This window comes from Leopardus geoffroyi, chromosome D1, assembly GCF_018350155.1.
Source record: "Leopardus geoffroyi isolate Oge1 chromosome D1, O.geoffroyi_Oge1_pat1.0, whole genome shotgun sequence".
In the NCBI taxonomy this organism is placed as follows: domain Eukaryota; kingdom Metazoa; phylum Chordata; class Mammalia; order Carnivora; family Felidae; genus Leopardus; species Leopardus geoffroyi.
The window spans coordinates 9,481,759-9,499,814 of NC_059329.1; the positions used below are offsets into that span (position 1 = coordinate 9,481,759).

Below are 18,056 nucleotides of genomic sequence, written 5' to 3' on the forward strand. Positions count from 1 at the left end.
TTAGCAGGGGGCATCTAAATCACATGGAGGAGAGCTCAAGGAAAGCTTCCCTAAAAGGCAACACTTGGGCTGAAACCATGAGTCAGAAATGGCCCCAGCGGCCGGCAAGCCCAAGGGTGGCCAGTGTGAGACCACACCATTTCCAGGAGAGTAAGGGAGGTGTTGGGGCCAAGGCAGCAGGGGAGGCCAGTGAGGAAGGGAGGAAACAAATCACAAATAACCCTGGGTGCCTGACTGAGGCCCAGAGATACGACTTTATCGTGAAAGCCATGGGAGCCCCTGAAGGATTCTAAGTAGACATGTGATATGATCAGATACGAATATTCTTAAGACTCTTAAATTTGGAAAACTTGGCACGACACGAAAAGAAAATAAAGTACTCGTAATCCTACATTTTTTAATGTATGTAAATGAAGAAGCACGAGATCCCTCTTCCTCATTCCTGTTATCCCATCTGCCATCAGTAGCCCCCCACCCAAACACTACTCCCCTCACCCCCGTCTCCCACAAAATGCAGCCACTATTAACAGGTTGGCATACCTCCTCCCAGACATCTTTATGTGTGGGCGTGTGTACATATAGTCAGCATTCTAGAAAGTTCCCTGTGGCAGCAGTGCAGAGGATGGATGGGAACAGGGCCAGGCTAGAGCAGGAACCCCGTCGGGAGGTTATTGCAATAATTCAGCCCTTGGCAGGCCTCCACGAAAATGGAAATAACTTAGGGTCCTCCTGTTATGTTCTCAGCCTAGTGCATTTAAGGAACAAAGATGGATATGCTGTAAAAGATTCTCGCTAGAAGCCAAGACATTTTAATTGTAGCCCCGACTCACAGTTTCCCAGATGCGTATGAAGGGGTGATAGGAGGGGATGAGAATTTCCTGCTGTCACGCACCCACCTGCCCTGGCCTCCCAAGAGGAAGGTGGGAACAGGGGGCCAGGTGGCTCCAGAGAATCCAGGCGTTGGAAGGAGCGAGAAGGAGACTGGGAACTCGAAGAAGGCACTTGGTTACGATTTTTCCATCTACAACCAAGTCGACCGCCTCGCTAAGCTCAGTCATGGACACCCAGGGGTGAGGGAGGGAGGCCCGTGTCTGGAGAAGCTCGGGATCATCAGCCAGACCCCAGGCCACGAGGAAAAACCATGCGCGAGCCTAAAACAAGCTGGATGTTGCAGCTGGATGCCCTGGAGAAGGAGCTGAGAGCCCGGGAGCAGTACTGGCACCGCCGGGAGCTAGAAGAGGTGCGTCTAGCGGAACATCTGGGGCACCTGAGCCACGAGCTCCTCTCCGTTCCGGGCGAAGATGCCCAGCGACAGGTGAGGCCCAGAGGTGCCACTTCATGGTCCCCACACAGACCTTTATCCAGACGACACAGGTTTCTTTTGTAAGTGTGGAGCCTTTGTCACGCCTCCTGACAGAAAACATGGAACCCATCTCAGGGCAGACAGAGTCCTGGGATCCTTGGCTCCAGGCCCTAGACTCTGGTCACCCCTAAGTGTCTCAGGACAGAGGAGGAGCAGGAGAAGAAAGAAGAGGAGGAGGAGGCGGAAGGGCCAGCATGAGGGGGCCCAGCCCAGAGCTCCTGCCTTCCTCTCCGAGGCCCCTTTCTTTGTGCTTCCTGCCCTGTGTAGCTGAGGGCTGCCGAGGAGGCCTGTGCTGCGCTGGAGTCCTGCCACCTGCAGGAGACTCAGAGGAGAGCCAGAGCCCTGAGCGTGCAGAGTGGCCCAGAGCGGGGCCTGCTCTCTCGAGGTGGGACAGCATCCCCTGGGCCCGGATCCCCAGGGCAGAAATCTCGGGAGTGGGGAGCCCCTCCTGCCCTCTGAATGTGCTCGCCTCCCAGGCTCCCAGCCAGGCCCTGGCTGGGACCTGGCAGGTGCAGTAAACCACCGTGTCTTTTCTTCTCCCTGTCCCCAGACATGGCTGCCGTTACATGGCTCTTCTCTCTGCCCCTTGCAGCAGACAGAGAGGAGGGGGAGCAGGAGGCACAGGTGGCGCTAGGCATGCAGAGAGTCCTGCAGAGTTTAGGACACGCAGCAGAGAAGCTGGGGCAAGCGGCGGGCCGGCTGCGGGGCCAGGAGGAGGAGACGTGGCTACAGCAGAGTAGGGGTCAGAGCCCCCAGATCTGGAACCGTCTCAGGAAGGTGAGGCTCGGAGGCTGATGAGGGGACCCACGTACAATGCGCGCATCCTCCTATGTCGTGAGATGTGGTTCTTCAGGGCGATGTAATACCCAGGGATGGGGGTGCCCTGAGGAGAAGTGGACGGGCTGGGAGGGGAACAAGAAGAGAGAGAAAAGCTCTATTTTCATTCGGGCATTTCATTTCCTGTGCTCTAGGTGGTTCAGCATCTCTCTGATGAGTTTCAGGAGGTGCTAAGGGAGAGACAGAACTTTCTCGATCGAGCCCTCGGTCACTTACAGTACCAACGGGAGCTTAGCCGCCTCCACCTCTTGCACACCCAGGTACGGACTCTGGACTCGGCCAAGGAGATCTGCATGTCCAATTTGTTGGGGCTTCAGCGAGAAGCTCCCAAAGCAGCCACATGGGACGGGTGGGAACCATGCATGGAACCAGGTGCTGACTATTTTGTCCTAGATTGTTGCCTCAGGAGCCCCTGCTTGTTTGGAGAATTACCCTGGAGACAGATTCTATGGAACAGTCACGGCTTCTCTAAGGGACCAGGCTGCTGCCTGCCCACTCTTGATCCCCTTCCTGAAGAGCCTCACTGCAGCGCTAGTGGGAGCTCAAGGTTATGGTCCAGGACCAGAGGATCAGGGGCCAGGAACAGGTAAGGCTGGTCACTGGCCCAGCATTCATTTCTGCTGCCAATGTTGGCCATGTTTTGATAAGTTCTAATAAACCATTAGGGCTTCTGGCACTGTAAGGGTGTGGTCACATACGTTCTTCAGGAGGAATATAGAGAAACCCAACGTGTCAGTTATATATTGCTGTTACCACAGACTCCCAGAAAATTCTGTGGCTCAAAACCACAAACATTTTTTATTTCACAGTTACTGTGGGTCACGCATCTGGGTGCTGTTTAGCTGGGGGCCAGTGCCTCAGGGTCTCATAGAGGCTACATCAAGGTGTTGGGCCAGAGATGCAGTCATCTCAAGGTTCACCTGGGGAATCAATTCCCTGCCACCTGGACTTCACAGGACAGCTCACAACATGGCAGCTGGCCTCCTTCAGAGCAAGCAAGTGGGAAGGGGCAAAAAAAAAAAAAAAAAAAAAAAAATGGAAGCCACAGTCTTTCTGTATCCTGATCTCCTTACTTGAGCCATATTTGATTCATTAGAAATGAATCACTAGGTCCAACCCACACTCAACCAGAGGGGATAACACAAGGGGGTGGGTACACATAGGGGAATCATAGGGGCCATCTTACAGGCCACCTGTCACTTGTAACACTACATCTGGCTCTTTCTTATTTAGCCCCAATCCTGTGCTCTTACTGCAACAACTACTCCCTGTCTCTGTGCAGATACAGATAAAGTTGACATCGCGTGGACCTCACCAGTCTTTTCTACCCTGAAGAAAGTAGACATCTGGTCCCAAGCCCGCAAGGAGGAAGCTGAACTGCAAGCACAACTGCATCACCAACAAGGTAACCTCCTTTCCCTGTAGCCCCTGCTTGGAACTTTCATGGTGCACTGAATGTGTTTGATGGTGTGACCCCAGGGACTGGGAATGTCAGAATCTTGCGTCACCAATTATCCCTTTCCCCTCACCCCCAACCTAAGATTCCTAAGAGATTTTTCTGTATAAGGAATAACAAATAGGAGTCAAAGTTCCACTGTAATACTAATATGGTCAGTTTCAAAAGGGAATTCCTAAAGACCTTCTATCTTTCCACTAAACACTGAATCTAAATCTCGGGATTTTACCCCATACTGGCCAGCCACATGTTACAAGGAGTTAATGGAAAGTGTGAGGCGCAGGGAGATAGGCAGAAGACAAAGAAAAGGAAGACCTTGCACCAAAAAGGGAGTCCAGATCACTTTACCAATACCACCCCTTGACATTCGCAGTCAAAAGAGAATGGCTGGCCTTGCCCTGAAGAATTAGATCTGTTTCAGTCCACTCAGTGCCCAAGTGGAAGAGGATTAAGAGGAGATCCCGTATGCCTTTCAGTTGACCACAATGCAAGCCATTAGTCAAAGCAGTTCCATAAACATCCTTGAATTTCACCAGGGATCTGCAAACTATGGCCGGCAGGCCAATTCCAGCCAGCTCTCTGTTTTTGTGTGACCCACGAGCTAAAAATGGTTTTACATTTGTAAATGATTGGGGTGGGGGAAGTCAAAAGAAGAATAACGTGTACGGAGGGCTTTGCAATTTGTCATGCGCTCTCCTCACTCTTTGGATACGTTAGTTCCTTTAATCTCTACACCAACCCAGTAAAGTAGGTACTTTTACTCATTTTATAGAGAGGGAAGCTGAGGCATCCCAATAGGTCCAGTGAGTTGTCAAAAATCAAGGAGTTCAGCTGGAATTCAGTCCCGCAGCCTGTGCTCTTAACCTCCCTACCCATGTGGACAATTATCCAACGCTACAAAGGCACTGCCAAAAGGGGGTGCAGGCGGTATATGGTGGTGAGTTCCCAGGAGGACACATCACTGCATTTCAGAGAAGGAAGGGAAAGCACCGTGGGAGAGGGAGGCCACACTTCCAGCACAACGATGGGAACGCTGAATTTGAACCCCAGTTTTGCCTCTTGGCCAGCAATGCCTAAAATACTTATTTTTTGGACCCTTTACAGAAAATGTTTGCTGACCCAGAACTCGACTAATTAATTAATTCCCCCTCCTTTGGGGGGAAAACTAAGAAGAGTGTGAGCAGAGAAGTGGCTTCTCACCCACACTTCAACCTCCATTGTCTTACGATGGTATTGACTTTATGATGTTGAAAGCAATTTTTCATGCATTGTCTTATTTACACCTGGTAACCCAAACTCTAATTCTGTAAGATGGCGAAAGATTATTAACGTACGTTTTATAGATGAAAGAGCTGATGTTCAAAGAAGTTTAGTGTCTTTCCCAGGGTCTTCCAAAACCTGGACCAGAACTCAGGTCTTCTAGCTACTAGCCCAGGATTCTTTGCTATGCCGTGCTACCCAAGCTTTTTTCATTGTCTTCTCAAAAATAAAAAGATCATACAAAATGCTTAAATACCCAAGGCCCATTAGAGACAATCTGTGAGGAAGTAAGATTATTTTGTTAATAGAGCTAGCATTTACTGAGTGCTTGCTCTGTACCAGTCCCAGTTCTGAGTACATTACATTTAGTGCTCCAAACAACCCTATGAAACACGTAGAAGAAAATTGGTTGCCATCCTTTCCAGACCCTCATCTTTTTGTTGTTGTTCTGGGCACCTCTGTTCCTATTGACTGAGGCTCACTTGCTTTTCCGTGAAAATGGGCAGGAGGATCCAAGGCACAGTGTACGTATCTGGCATGGGTGGATGGACCGATCGATGCAAATACACTTTTTCCTAAGCTGAATTGTGTTGTTGTTGCCCTTACTAAAATCATCACCGTACAGAAAAATCAGTGGAATCGTTACTGTGTTCTCTTTACCTCTGTAGCCTCAGAAAACTGTTTGCAGGATGTCCCGAAACCTCAGATAATGCTGAAGGAAGAGCTTATCGCTGTGCAAGCCACAGACCTTTCTGCCAGGGAGTTTGTGGTTTACCAGTATGGCCTCTCCATCCTGGACCTCCTCACCCCCCAGCTTCAGGTAAATCTGGTTTCCTGCCTGTCTATGGAGCAATCATCATGCAGCCAAGAAGGTCAAGGTGACCACGAAGGAGGCTTTCAGGTGGTAGATATACCTTAGGATTAAGCAGCTGGAATAGAGTACTTAGTAATCTCTCTTTTAAGGGGACTGATAGAAGTCATTTTACCAATCTACAGTCTAATGTCTCAAATGATGGTGAGGAGAATCAATTAAGTACTTTGTACATGCCGGAAAATGTTCTAATAACTTGCATGAAATAACTCATTTAATCACAAAAACCCTATGCCATGCTATTATTTTTTTCTCATGTTTTTGTTCAAGTATAATTAACATACAGTGTTATATTAGTTTCAGGTACACAAACAATGTAGTGATTCAACAATTCTCTGCATGACTCAGTGCTCATGATGCTAAGTGTACTCTTAATCCCCTTCACCAATTTTCCCCATCCCCACCACCACCTCCCCTCTGGCAACTACCAGTTTGTTCACTATATTTAAGAATTTGGTTTCTGGGGCGCCTGGGTGGCTCAGTCGGTTAAGCTTCTGACTTCAGGTGATGTCATGATCTCGCAGTTGGTGGATTCAAGCTCAGAGCCTGGAGCCTGCTTCCGATTCTGTGTCTCCCTCTCTCTCTGCCCTCCCCTGCTTGCACTTTGTCTGTCTCTCAAAAATAAATAAACATTAGAAAAGTTTTAAAAAAAGAATTTGGTTTTTTTGTCTCCTCATTGTTCATTGTTTTGTTTCTTAAACTCCACATATGAGTTAAATCATATGGTGTTTGTCTGTCTGACTTACTTCACTTAGCATAATGCCCTCTAGGTCCTTCTATGTTGTCACAGCAAGATTTCATTCTTTTTTATGGCTAAGTAATATTCCATGATATAGATATATAGATATAGATATATAGATATAGATGTAGATGTAGATATAGATATAGATATAGATATAGATATAGATATAGATATAGATATAGATACAGACATAGATACAGGCATCTATCTATAACTATGTCTATATCTACCACATCTCTTTTATCTAGTCATCTATTGATGGACCCTTGGGTTGCTTCAGTATCTTGGCTTATTATAAATAATGTTGCAATAAACATAGGGGTGCGTATATTTTCTCAAATCACTGTTTTCATTTTCTTTGTGTAAAAATCCAGTAGTGGAATTACTGGGTCATATGGTAATTGTATTTTTTTAGTGTTTGTTTATTTATTTTGAGAGAGAGCCAGAGAGTGTGTGATCAGGGGAGGGACAGAGAGAGAGGGAGAGACAGAGAGAATCCCAAGCAGGCACCACACTCAGTACAGAGCCTGATGCAGAACTCGATCCCACGCCCCTGGGATCATGACCTGAGCTGAGAGCAAAGGTCAGACGCTTAACCAACTGAGCCACACGGGCACCCTGGTAATTGTATTTTTAAGTTTTTGAGGAACCTCCATATTGTTTTCCACAGTGGATGCGCCTGTTTGCATTCCCACCAGTGGTGCACAAGGATTCCTTTTCTCTGTGTCCTTGTCAACATTTGTTATTTATGTTTTTTTATTTTAGCCATTCTGACAAGTGTGAGGTGGTATCTCATTGTGGTTTTGATTTGCATTTTCTGGAGGATGAATGATGTTGAGCATCTTTTCATGTGTCTCTTTGACATCTGTGTGTCTTCCTTGGAGAAAATGTCTATTCATGTCCTCATGTCCTCTACCCATTTTTAATCAGATTGTGTGTGTGTGTGTGTGTGTGTGTGTGTGTGTGTGTGTGTGTGTTTGGTGTTGAGTTGTAATGAGTTCTTTAGATATTTTGGATATTAACCCCTTATCAGATATATCATTTGCAAATATCTTGTCCCATTCAGTAGGTTGCCTTTTTGTTTTGTTGGTGGCTTCCTTCACTGTGCAAAAGCTTTTTATTTTGGTGTAATCCCAATAGTTTCATTTTACTTTTGTTTCCCTTGCCCTAGGAGACATATGTAGAAAAAGGTTTCTATGGCCAACATCAAGGAAATTACTGCCTATGTTTTCTTCTAGGAGTTTTGTGGTTTCAGGTCTCACATTTAGATCTTTAGCCCATTTTGACTTTATTTTTGTGTATGGTATAAGAAAGTGGTCCATTTTCATTCTTCAACATAAGTTGTCCAGTTTTCCAAACACCATTTGTTAAAGAAGCTTTTTCCAATTTTATATTCTTACCTCCTTTGTCATAGATTAATTGACCATAAGAGTATGGGTTTATTTCTGGACTCTCTATTCCATTCCATTGATCTATGTGTCTCTTTTTATGCCAGTACCATACTGTTTTGATTACTACAGTTTTGTAGTATATCTTGAAATCTGGAACTGTGATACTTCCAGCAATATTTTTCTTTTTCAAAATTGCTTTGGCTATTTGAGGTCTCTTGTGGCTCCATAGACATTTTAGGATTATTCATGCTAGCTCTGTGAAAAATACTATTGGCATTTTGATAGGGATTGCATTAAGTCTGTAGATTGCTTTGGGTAATATGGACATTATAGCAATATTAGTTCTTCTAATCCATAAGCATGGAATATCTTTCCATTTGTTCGTGTCATCTTCAATTTCCTTCATCAGTGTTCTATAGTTATCAGAGTACATATCTTTCACCTCCTTGGTTAAATTCATTCCTAAGTATTTTACTATTTTCAGTGTAATTGTAAATGGGATTGTTTTCTTAATTTCTCTTTACACTACTTCATTATTAGTTATAGAAATGGAACACATTTCTGTATATTAATTTTGTATCCTGTGACTTTACTGAATTCAGGCATCAGTTTTAATGGTTTTTGGTGGAGTGTTTCGGGTTTTCCATATATAGTATCATGTCACCTGCAAAGAGTGAAAGTTTTCCTTCTTCCTTACCAATTGGGATACCTTTATTGCTTTTTCTGGTCTGATTGCTGTGGCTAGGATTTTCAGTGCTATGTGGAATAAAAGTGGTGGGAGTGTATATCCTTGTCTTGTTCCTGATCATAGAGGAAAAGCTCCCAGTTTTTCACCACTGAGTATGCCGTTCGCTGTGAGCTTTTTATATACAGCCTTTATTATGTTGAGGTATGTTTCCTCTAACCTACTTTGTTGAGGATTTTTATCATGAATGGATGTTGTACTTTGCCAAATGCTTTTTCTGCATCTATTGAGATGATCATATGGTTTTTATCCTTTTTTTGTTCATGTGATATATCACGTTGATTGATTTGTGAATATTGAACCACACTTGGCACCCCTGGAATAAATCTCACTTGGTTGTAGTGAGTGATTTTTTTAATGTATTGTTGGATTCAGTTTGATAATATTTTCATGAGGATTTTTGCATCTATGTTCATCAGAGACATTGGCATATAGTTTTTTGGGGGGAAGAGTTGTAGAAATTTTTTCTGGTATTGGTATCAGGATAAGGCTGGCCTCATAGAATGAATTTGGAAGTTTTCCTTCCTCTTACACCTTTTGGAATAGTGTGAGAATAGGTGTTGCCTCTTCTTTAAATGGTAGAATCCATATGTGAAGCCATCTGGCCTTGAACTTTTGTTTGTTGGGAGTTTTTTTTTTTTTTTTTAATTATTACTGATTCAATTTGATTGCTAGTAATCAGTCTGTTAAAATTTTCTATTTTTTCCTGTTGAAGTTTTGGAAGGTATATGTTTTTAGGCATTTATCCATTTCTTCTAGGTTGTCCAATTTGTGGACATGTAATTTTTCATAATATTCTCTTATAATCATTTGTATTTCTGTGGTGTAGGTTGTTTTTTCCCCTCCTTTATTTATTTGAGTCATTTCTCCCTCCTTCCCTCCCTCTTCATCTCTGTATATTTTTATGAGCCTGGCTAAAGGTTTATCAATTTTATTGATCTTTTCAAAGAACCAGATCCTTGGTTTATTGATCTGTTCTAATTTTTTAGTCTCTATTTCATTTATTTCTACTCTAATATTTATTATTTCCTTACTTCCACTGGCTTTGGCCTTTGTTTGTTCTTCTTTTTAAAGCTCTTTTATTTGTAAGGTTAGGTTGTTTGAGATTTTTCTTGGTTCTTGAGTGAGGCCTGTATTGCTATAGTCCTTCCTTTTACAACCGCTTTTGCTGCATTCCAAAGATTTGGGACCATTGTGTTTTCATTTTCATTTGTCTCCATATTTTTTTAAATTTCTTCTTTTATGTGCTGGTTGACTCATTTATTGTTTAGCAGCATGTTATTTCGCCTCCATATAGTTGTGTTCTTTCTAGATTTTTTCTTGTGATTGACTTCTAGTTTCATACCATTGTGGTCAGAAAATATTCATGTTATGATTTCAGTCTTTTTTTAATTTTTTGAGACCTGTTTTGTGGCTTTAACATGTGATCTGTTGGGAAAAATGTTCCATTTGCTCTTGAAAAGAATCTGTATTCCATTGTGTTGGGATGAAATATTCTGAAAGTATCTGTTAGATCCATCTGGTCCAATGTGTCATGCAAAGCCACTGTATCCTTGTTGATTTTCTCTCTAGGTGATCTATCCATTGATGTAAGTGGGGTGGTAAAGTCCTCTACTACTATTGTATTACTTACTATTGATTTTTTCCTTTATGTCTGTTAATAGTTGCTTTATGTATTTTGGTGCTTTCATATTGGGTGCATAAATATTTACAGTTGTTATATATCCTTGTTGGATTATTCCTTTTATCATTAGGTAGTATTCTTCTTTGTCTCATGTTATAGTTTTTGTTTTAACATCTATTTTGTCCAATAGAAGTATTACTACCTTAGTTTTATTTTTGCTCCCATTTGCATGATAAATGTTTTTCCATACCTTCACTTTCAATCTATGTCTTTAGGTCAAAGTGAGTCTCTTGTAGGCAGCATATAGATGGGTCTTGCTTTTTATCCATTCAGTCACCCCATATCTTTTGATTGGTGCAGTTGGTCCATTTACATTCAAACTAATTATTGAGGTATACAAGTAGCTGTGTTCCCTGCCAGAACATCCAAAGTAATTATTGATAAGTATGTACTTTTGCCATTTTGTTACTTGTTTCATCATTGTCGTGTAGTTCTTCTCTGTTCCTTTCTTCTCTTACTCCCTTCCTTTGTGGTTTGATGGCTTTCTTTAGTGATGTGCTTAGACTCCTTCCTCTTCATTTTTTGCCTATCTATTATAGGTTTTTGATTTGTGGATACTATTAGGTTGATATATAACATCCTATGTATATAGAAGTCCATATTAGGTTGATGATCACTTAAGTTTGAACCTATTCTAAAAGCACTAAAATTTTACCTCCCTCCTCCACATCTTATCTATATGATGCCATACTTTACATCCTTTTACTTTGTGAATACTGTGACTGATTTTTATAGATATAATTGATTTTACTGCTCTTGTGCTTTAACCTCCATACCAGTTTTATAAGTGATTAATCTATTTTTTTTATGTTTGTATTTACCTGTGTCATTTTTTCTTTGCTAATTTTTTTACTCCTGATTGTGGCCTTTTCTTTCCACTCAAAGAATTCCTTTTAATGTTTGTTGTAAGGCTCATTTAGTGGTTATGAACTCCCTTTACTTTTGTCTTTCTGGGAAACTGTTTATCTGTCCTTCTTTATGAATTATAGCATAGCTGGATAGAATATTCTTTGTTGCAGGCTTTTCCTTTTTAGCCCTTTGAATATATCCTGCCACTCCCTTCTGGCCTGCAAAGCTTCTGCTGAAAGATCCACTCGTAGCCTTATGGGGTTACCCTTGTTAGGTAATGCTTTTATTTTCTCTTGCTGCTTTTATTTTCTCTTGCTGTTTTCCATCTTAATTAGGATGTGTCTTGGTGTAGACTTCCTTGGACTGATTTCACTGGGGGCTTTCTTTGCCCCCTGGGTCTGGATATCTGTGTCCTTTCCCATCTCAGGGACATTTTCAGCTATTATTTCTTCTAATAAGTTTTCTGTCCTCTGTCTCTCTGTCTTGTCCTGCATCCTCTGATCTGTTCTTGATTTCTTCTGGTGTATTTTTAATTTCAGTTATTGAGTTATTTTTCTATTATTGGTTCTTTTTTTAATTATCTATTTGTTGAAGGTCTCACTGAGATCCTCCACTGTTTTCTCATGTCCAGTAAGTATCTTTACGACCATTCCTTTGAATTCTCTATCAGGCACATTGCTTATTTTCATTTCATTGAGCTCTTTGCTGTGGTTTTTGTCCTGTTCTTTCATTTGGAATATACTCCTCTGTCTCTTCATTTCGTCTAACTTTGTGTTTTGTTCCTATGTATTAGGAAAGTCAGCTAAGTCTCCTGCTCTTAAAAGTAGGGGCCACATGAAGAAGAGGTCCTCTAGTGCCCTAAAGTAAAATGCCCCCTGTTTAGCAGACCAGATGCTTCAGCGGTATCTCCTGTGTATGCGGTGTGCACCCTACTCTTGTGACTGAGATGTGTTTGCCTTCAGTCCATTCAGCTGCAATGACCCACTTTGCCTGTTGTGGACAGGGTTTGGTCCCTGTACTCTTAAGGGGCTAGTCTGGGGCCGCTTTGGGCTTATAGTTGTATCAGACCAGATGCCTGCCCTCAGCTCATTTGCCAAGGCTTTAGTCACACTTAACCGTAGGGTGCGTTCCCTGTGTTGTCCTTGAGAGGCTTTTGTTGGTGAGGCCTGCAGTCAGACCAGGTGTCTGCCCCCCATCCCTCTGTTAGGGTTGCAGTGACTCTGAACTACAGGGCTCTCTCCTCGTACTGCCCACTGTGAGATTTTGTTGGTAGGTGGGATTAGCAGTCATTTGAGACGTCTGCTCCCAACCCTTGCTGGGGCTGCAGTTGAACTGGTGTGTGGTTTTCTCCCCGTTTCACTGGGGGTTTGTTCCCAACCATGTCCCCACCCCTCCTGCCATTTTTGATGTGGCCTCCTCTCTATGACTAACTGTGAAGAGTCTGTTCTACCAGTCTTCAGGTCATTTTCTGGGTCAGTTGCATTGATACGGCTATTATCTAAGTGTATCAGTGGGATGAGGTGAGCTTAGGATCCTGCTACTCTGTCATCTTCCCAGGCTCCTATATCTATTTTTTTTCTCATTTTAAAAATAAGGTGGGAAAATACAAAGTGGTTGAGTTAACTTACCCAACATCACACAACCAAAAGGGTAGAGCCAGGTGAGGACTCAAGCATCATGCTTCACAGCCCCCATGCCTGACTGCCACCCTCGAGTTAGAAAAGTAGTAAGTTAATGCTTATAATTAGCATAAATATCGAACACAGAAATACTCTTTCCACTTTCCTTTAGTGTATACTGAATCTCCGTATCCTGTTACACTTTAAATTGATGTTCCAATGCATTTACTTCCCATTAATTTGGTTGGTGCTACGGAGCTGAGCCACATGAGAATTTTTTAGCAAGAGGATGGGTTTGGGTTTGGGTTTTATTTGTTTCTTATTCTTTTCAGGCTCCTGAAATCACCCTGCAGATTGCTTCTCATCTGCCTGCCATGGAAGCCTCAGACAATGCCTTCGAAGGCTCCTTCTTCTTTCAGGTGCTGCAAATTCAGCCCCAGAGGCGGGTTTGTAAAATTCTAGGGTCTAAAGAGATAGACAGAAGCAAAAAGAACAAACACTATAAAACATTTTTCTCTCTCGAGTCCTGACATACTTTATCCCTCTTGGTAATAAGTCATTTAGTAAGACATAATAAATGTCACCATGTAAAAGCTTTCTCTTAATTAGTGAAATGAGTATGTCCCGGCTTGTGTCCAGAGAGAGAATCATAATGGCTTTGTGCCTGTTGATGAATCTCTGTCATCAAAGTCGGTGGTTCCAGACTGGTGTTTCCCATAAGGGTCATGGTTCCAGCCTCTGCAAATCCTGCACAATCAGCATCTTTCCGCAGAAAGGGATCGAAATTGCTCTTGTGCTTGCAGTTCCTCGAATATGGAGGATTGGCAGTGCCTTGGTGGTAGCCCTAAGCCAGTAGACACAGACCTGAAATACTGATAACGGTTCATTGGTAAACAGTGATTGTGAGAGGGGGCACTGCTAACCAATGCTAGAGGACTAGGATGCGGGTCACACTTGACCACTCGGTTGTTGGGAAAGTTAATTAAGACCAAAAATAACTCCCACACTGCACCCTCCAGGCATCATTTCACTTGATCCTCAAAGCTATCTATGAATTAGGCAAGAATTTAATCCCATTTTACTGATGGGGAAACAAACTCAGGATTCACCGACTACTGGAGTACTGTGTGTCCAGCATTTGGCCACGTGCCTTACGTGCATTATCTCATTTACAGCTTACGACAACCCAACCCTATTGGGCGACTACTCTTGTGACCTCCATTTTATGAGTTAAGATATTGAGACCCATTGAGGCCAAGTGATTTTCCCAAGCTCACAGTGTTATGAAGAGTTTAAACTCAAGTGCAGGTGTATTAGAACACCAAACTCGTTGTTTCACCACTATTCTGAGCTGTCCCCAGAGCTCATTTCAGAACCAGATCTCAAGACTATCTGACTCCAAATTACTTAATGCTTTTTCCAAGCCAACCTATTGCCTGAACAAGGGAGTTATTTCAAGTCAATTAGACAAGACAGGATATTTGAGAACCTAATTACAATAAAGGCATGAAAGACAAAGAGAGCCCTGTCAGGCACTGATTCTCAAACTGAGGTCCTTGGACCTCGTGCATCAACCACCTGGGGAGCTGGGTAAAAATGGAGATGCCAAGGTTTTTCCTAAGCCAGCCAATAGAACCAGACATCCTGGGGTGGGCCCCCAGAATAGTATCACTCCCTTGCGATTCGAACATGATTTATTCCGGGAGTTGAACTAAAGCAATAGTTTTTACCTCATCATCAGTAAATTTCCATTAAGCCTGGGGAGTCTCTGACTTTATGATTCCAAAAGTTAATTTAGACCACATGAAAGCAGGAAAAGAAAGAGGTAGTGGAGATGTTCCCTGAGGCTGATATCTCCGTATTTGGGTATCTCCTCTACTAAGAGCGCTGAAAACATACTGTTTGTTGGGAGAGAGTCTTTGGCATCTGTGGGAAGCTTCATTCTGCTGCTGATCCACTGCCTGGCCCACATCGCTGCCAAGGACTTCCACCAGGACTCAGACCCTGCCTTTCTGAGGTCATTTTACAAGGTATTTCTAAAATGCACAGGATTCTTTGCTTCTCTCCCAGAATGACGGATTTGTTAAGCTGTGCAACATTTCAAAGCTACTTAGGTCCCATTGTTGGCCTCTGGTTCCTACTGCCTGGCCAGGAGGAAGGTTTTCCTGACCTAATTTCCTGTGGCAGCCTATAACAAAATGCGTGTACCACTCTGTAAAAACTCAAAAAGAAGTGGCCTTCCTATGAGAATGGCATCACAGCTTTCTTGGCTATTTCCTTGCCAACACATAAGCCTCACCAGAATTGCAAATGACAATAATAACCCACGGTAAGGGCAAGCGAAGATGATGGATATCAAACCCCATCTTTCTTTCAGCTATTATTTTGAAGCTGCATAATAGTAATTATCTAGAATGGAACTGATTTGGCCCCCCTCACCTTTTCCTTGACCAGGGCTTGCAGGCTTATTTCAGGGAAGCATTCTCTATGGCGCTGCACATGTCAGCGGTTTCCTGGGACGGTAAGCTTGACCGAAGCATAAGTGCTATTCTGCTGGAAGAGCAGCCCGTCTCTGAGAGAGGAAGAGATCTTCTCTCGAAACTCATTGAAAGGAAGTGTGAGTCTCACTTGGAGCCCGAGTCATCAGAAGAGGTAACTAACTTCAACTGGTGTAGCGCATGTTGGTTAAAGATTGACTTCTTCATGGACTAAAGGCCTCGGTGTCCGACCTGGTCAGATATTTCTGGCCTCCCCTGGTGGTACACTGCCTTGACACCCAGGCCGCTCCTCAAACCACATACCACAATATATTTTTTAATCCTGTGCCCTGCCAGGCGGACAGTAGGTATCTGGCTGTTTGAGTTCGGGGATTGCTAATGTGGCCCCATAGTTACTTAACTCATATCCCACTAACCTATTTATCAATTTGCAGAATTCCATCTTTAAAACTACGGTGACTCAGTGACTAAATTTAGATGCCCAGGTGATAGCTTTTTTACCCAACTTGCAGTGTGCTCTTTTCTATGCAAGCCTGATAATGGTATTCTTAATACTGTGTTATCTAAAGTGCTTTTATGAGAATACCATCATATTTAACTATTAAAAATATCACAAAGTTTAAATCTGGGATCTTGAAATTGTTATCCTTCATGAAAGATCAGTTCACTCTTGAGTTGCATCTTTTTTCACATTATTTATATAAACCTTTATAAATTTCAAAGCATTTTTATGTATATGTTCTCTCATATATTCTCTCTCAGCCAGCAATCCTGCAGAATAGGTAGCAGACGTATTTTTAGTCACATTTTGAATTTAAGGAGAGATTAAGCAATTTGCCCCAAATCATGAAGCTATTAGTAGTGGCAGATCTGAGATCAGATGCTAGATCTCCTGACTCCTAGTAAATGTTCCATATACACCTATCTATGATCAGATCCCCATTAGTTACCAATCAGAGATTTATTTTGGGCTCGTTGATGGTGATGGTGACAGTGGTCATCCAGACTCCAGAATCAATCACACCCTAGCCCCCAGAGACCCCAGAGAATGCTCAGTTCTCTCTCTGCGTTCAGCAGCAGCACCTGACACATCTGATTACTTCCTTGTCCTCAGTACAATCTTGGCTTGGCTCCAAGGACCCCAGAGTCCTCTGGTTTGCCTCTACCTGTGTGGCTGCTCCTTCGCAGTCTCCTTTGCTCGTCCTGGCTCTTCTCCCTAGGCTGTTCATGTTGGAGGGCCAGGGTTTATTCCTGTCCTCTTCTCTTCTCTGTCTATATTTGCTCCCCTTAGGGATCTCAGCCCATCTTCAAGCTTCAAATCCCAACCATATGTCAAGGAATCCCAAATTTTTTATCTCCAGCCCCGCCCAACTCACTAACTCAACTCAACTGCTTATGAGCCATCTCCACTTCCGGGTCTAAGAAGCATCTCAAATTCATTATGCCCCCAATCTGTCTTCCGCCCAAACCTCCCCTACTAGAAACCTTCCCGATCGCAGTTGGTGGCAACTGTATTCTTCTGGTTTCTTAGGCCAAAGTCTTCCTTGAAACCTCTCTGTTACAAACACCCTGTAATTAATCCATCAGGAAATCCTGTCGCTCTACCTTCAGAGTATATTCATAATAGGACCACATCTCATTGCCTACAGTGCTACCAGCGTAGTGCAAGCCCACATCATCTCACCTGGATTACTGTAATACTTACTAACTGGTCCCCCCTTCCGACCTTGCCTCTCCTCAGTCTACTCTCAGCACATTGGTCAGAGTGATCCTTTTCAAATGAAAATGGATCTGTTTAAAATCCTGCTGTGGCTCCCCATCTCACTTAGAGTCAAAGCCAAGGAAACCAAGTCACCTTCTCTCTCACCGCCTCACCTGCTACTCTTCCCCTTGGTCACTCACCTCCAAACTACACTTTCCTCCTTGCTGTTCTTTACACACACCAGGTGCACTGCCCTCTGCCTGCAGCGGCACTGGTTCTCAACCAGGAGCAGTTTTATACCCCACAGGACATTTGGCAACGTCTGGAGACATTTCTGATTATCATGCTCCAGAAAGGGGGCTACTGCAATTAACTGGTGGAGAGAGGCCAGGGATGCCACTGAACAGCCTACAATACATAGGACAGTCCCCACCACAAAGTATTATCCATCCCCAAATGTGAGTCGTGCTGAGGTTGAGAGACCCTGGTCTAAGGAGTTAGAGCATGCCCAACTCCCTCACCTCCTCCAGGACTTTGTTCAAGTGTCACCTTCTCAGTGAGTCCCGCTCTGACCAGCCCATCTTCATTTGCAACCCTCTTTTCTCCTGTTCATCACCTTCTCCCTACTCGGCTCTAATCTCCTTTCTCCTGTATCACTTCCTAAACCTACTGTGTAATTTACTTACTTAACCTTGTTTAATACATTTCTTCCCCTAATAGAACATAAGCTCCATGAGGGCAGAGATGTTTGTTTGTTTTGTTTCCTGATATAGCCCACATTCCAGGCTTAGAAGTAGGCTTTTAATATATTTACTGTATTAATGAAGGGGTTTGTGTAATCCCTGATGCTATCTACTGAAACATTCCAATCTCACCAACCTCACCCTGGTAACTCCAGGGCAGGGAATAGCAGACGTTTATTACATACTTGTCACGTGCCAGCTGTTCTGCTGAGAGTTTTACACGCATCTCATCTATGCCCTTATAAGGTAGATGCTACTTTTGTTCCTAACTTACAGGTGAGAAAACTGAGGGTTAG

The 18,056-nt window shown here is 43.3% G+C and overlaps 1 protein-coding gene across 1 annotated transcript; it reads left to right on the top strand.

Moving 5' to 3' along the window:
• Nucleotides 1-1,141: 1,141 nt before the first annotated feature.
• LOC123602199 lies at nt 1,142-6,091 on the top strand. The gene is made up of 6 exons (XM_045486549.1): nt 1,142-1,315; nt 1,631-1,748; nt 1,956-2,140; nt 2,335-2,786; nt 3,483-3,605; nt 5,585-6,091. The coding sequence occupies exons 1-5, from the start codon at nt 1,142-1,144 to the stop codon at nt 3,490-3,492; spliced, it is 939 nt and encodes a 312-aa protein (XP_045342505.1). The 3' UTR covers nt 3,493-3,605; nt 5,585-6,091.
• The last annotated feature ends 11,965 nt before the right edge of the window (nt 6,092-18,056 follow it).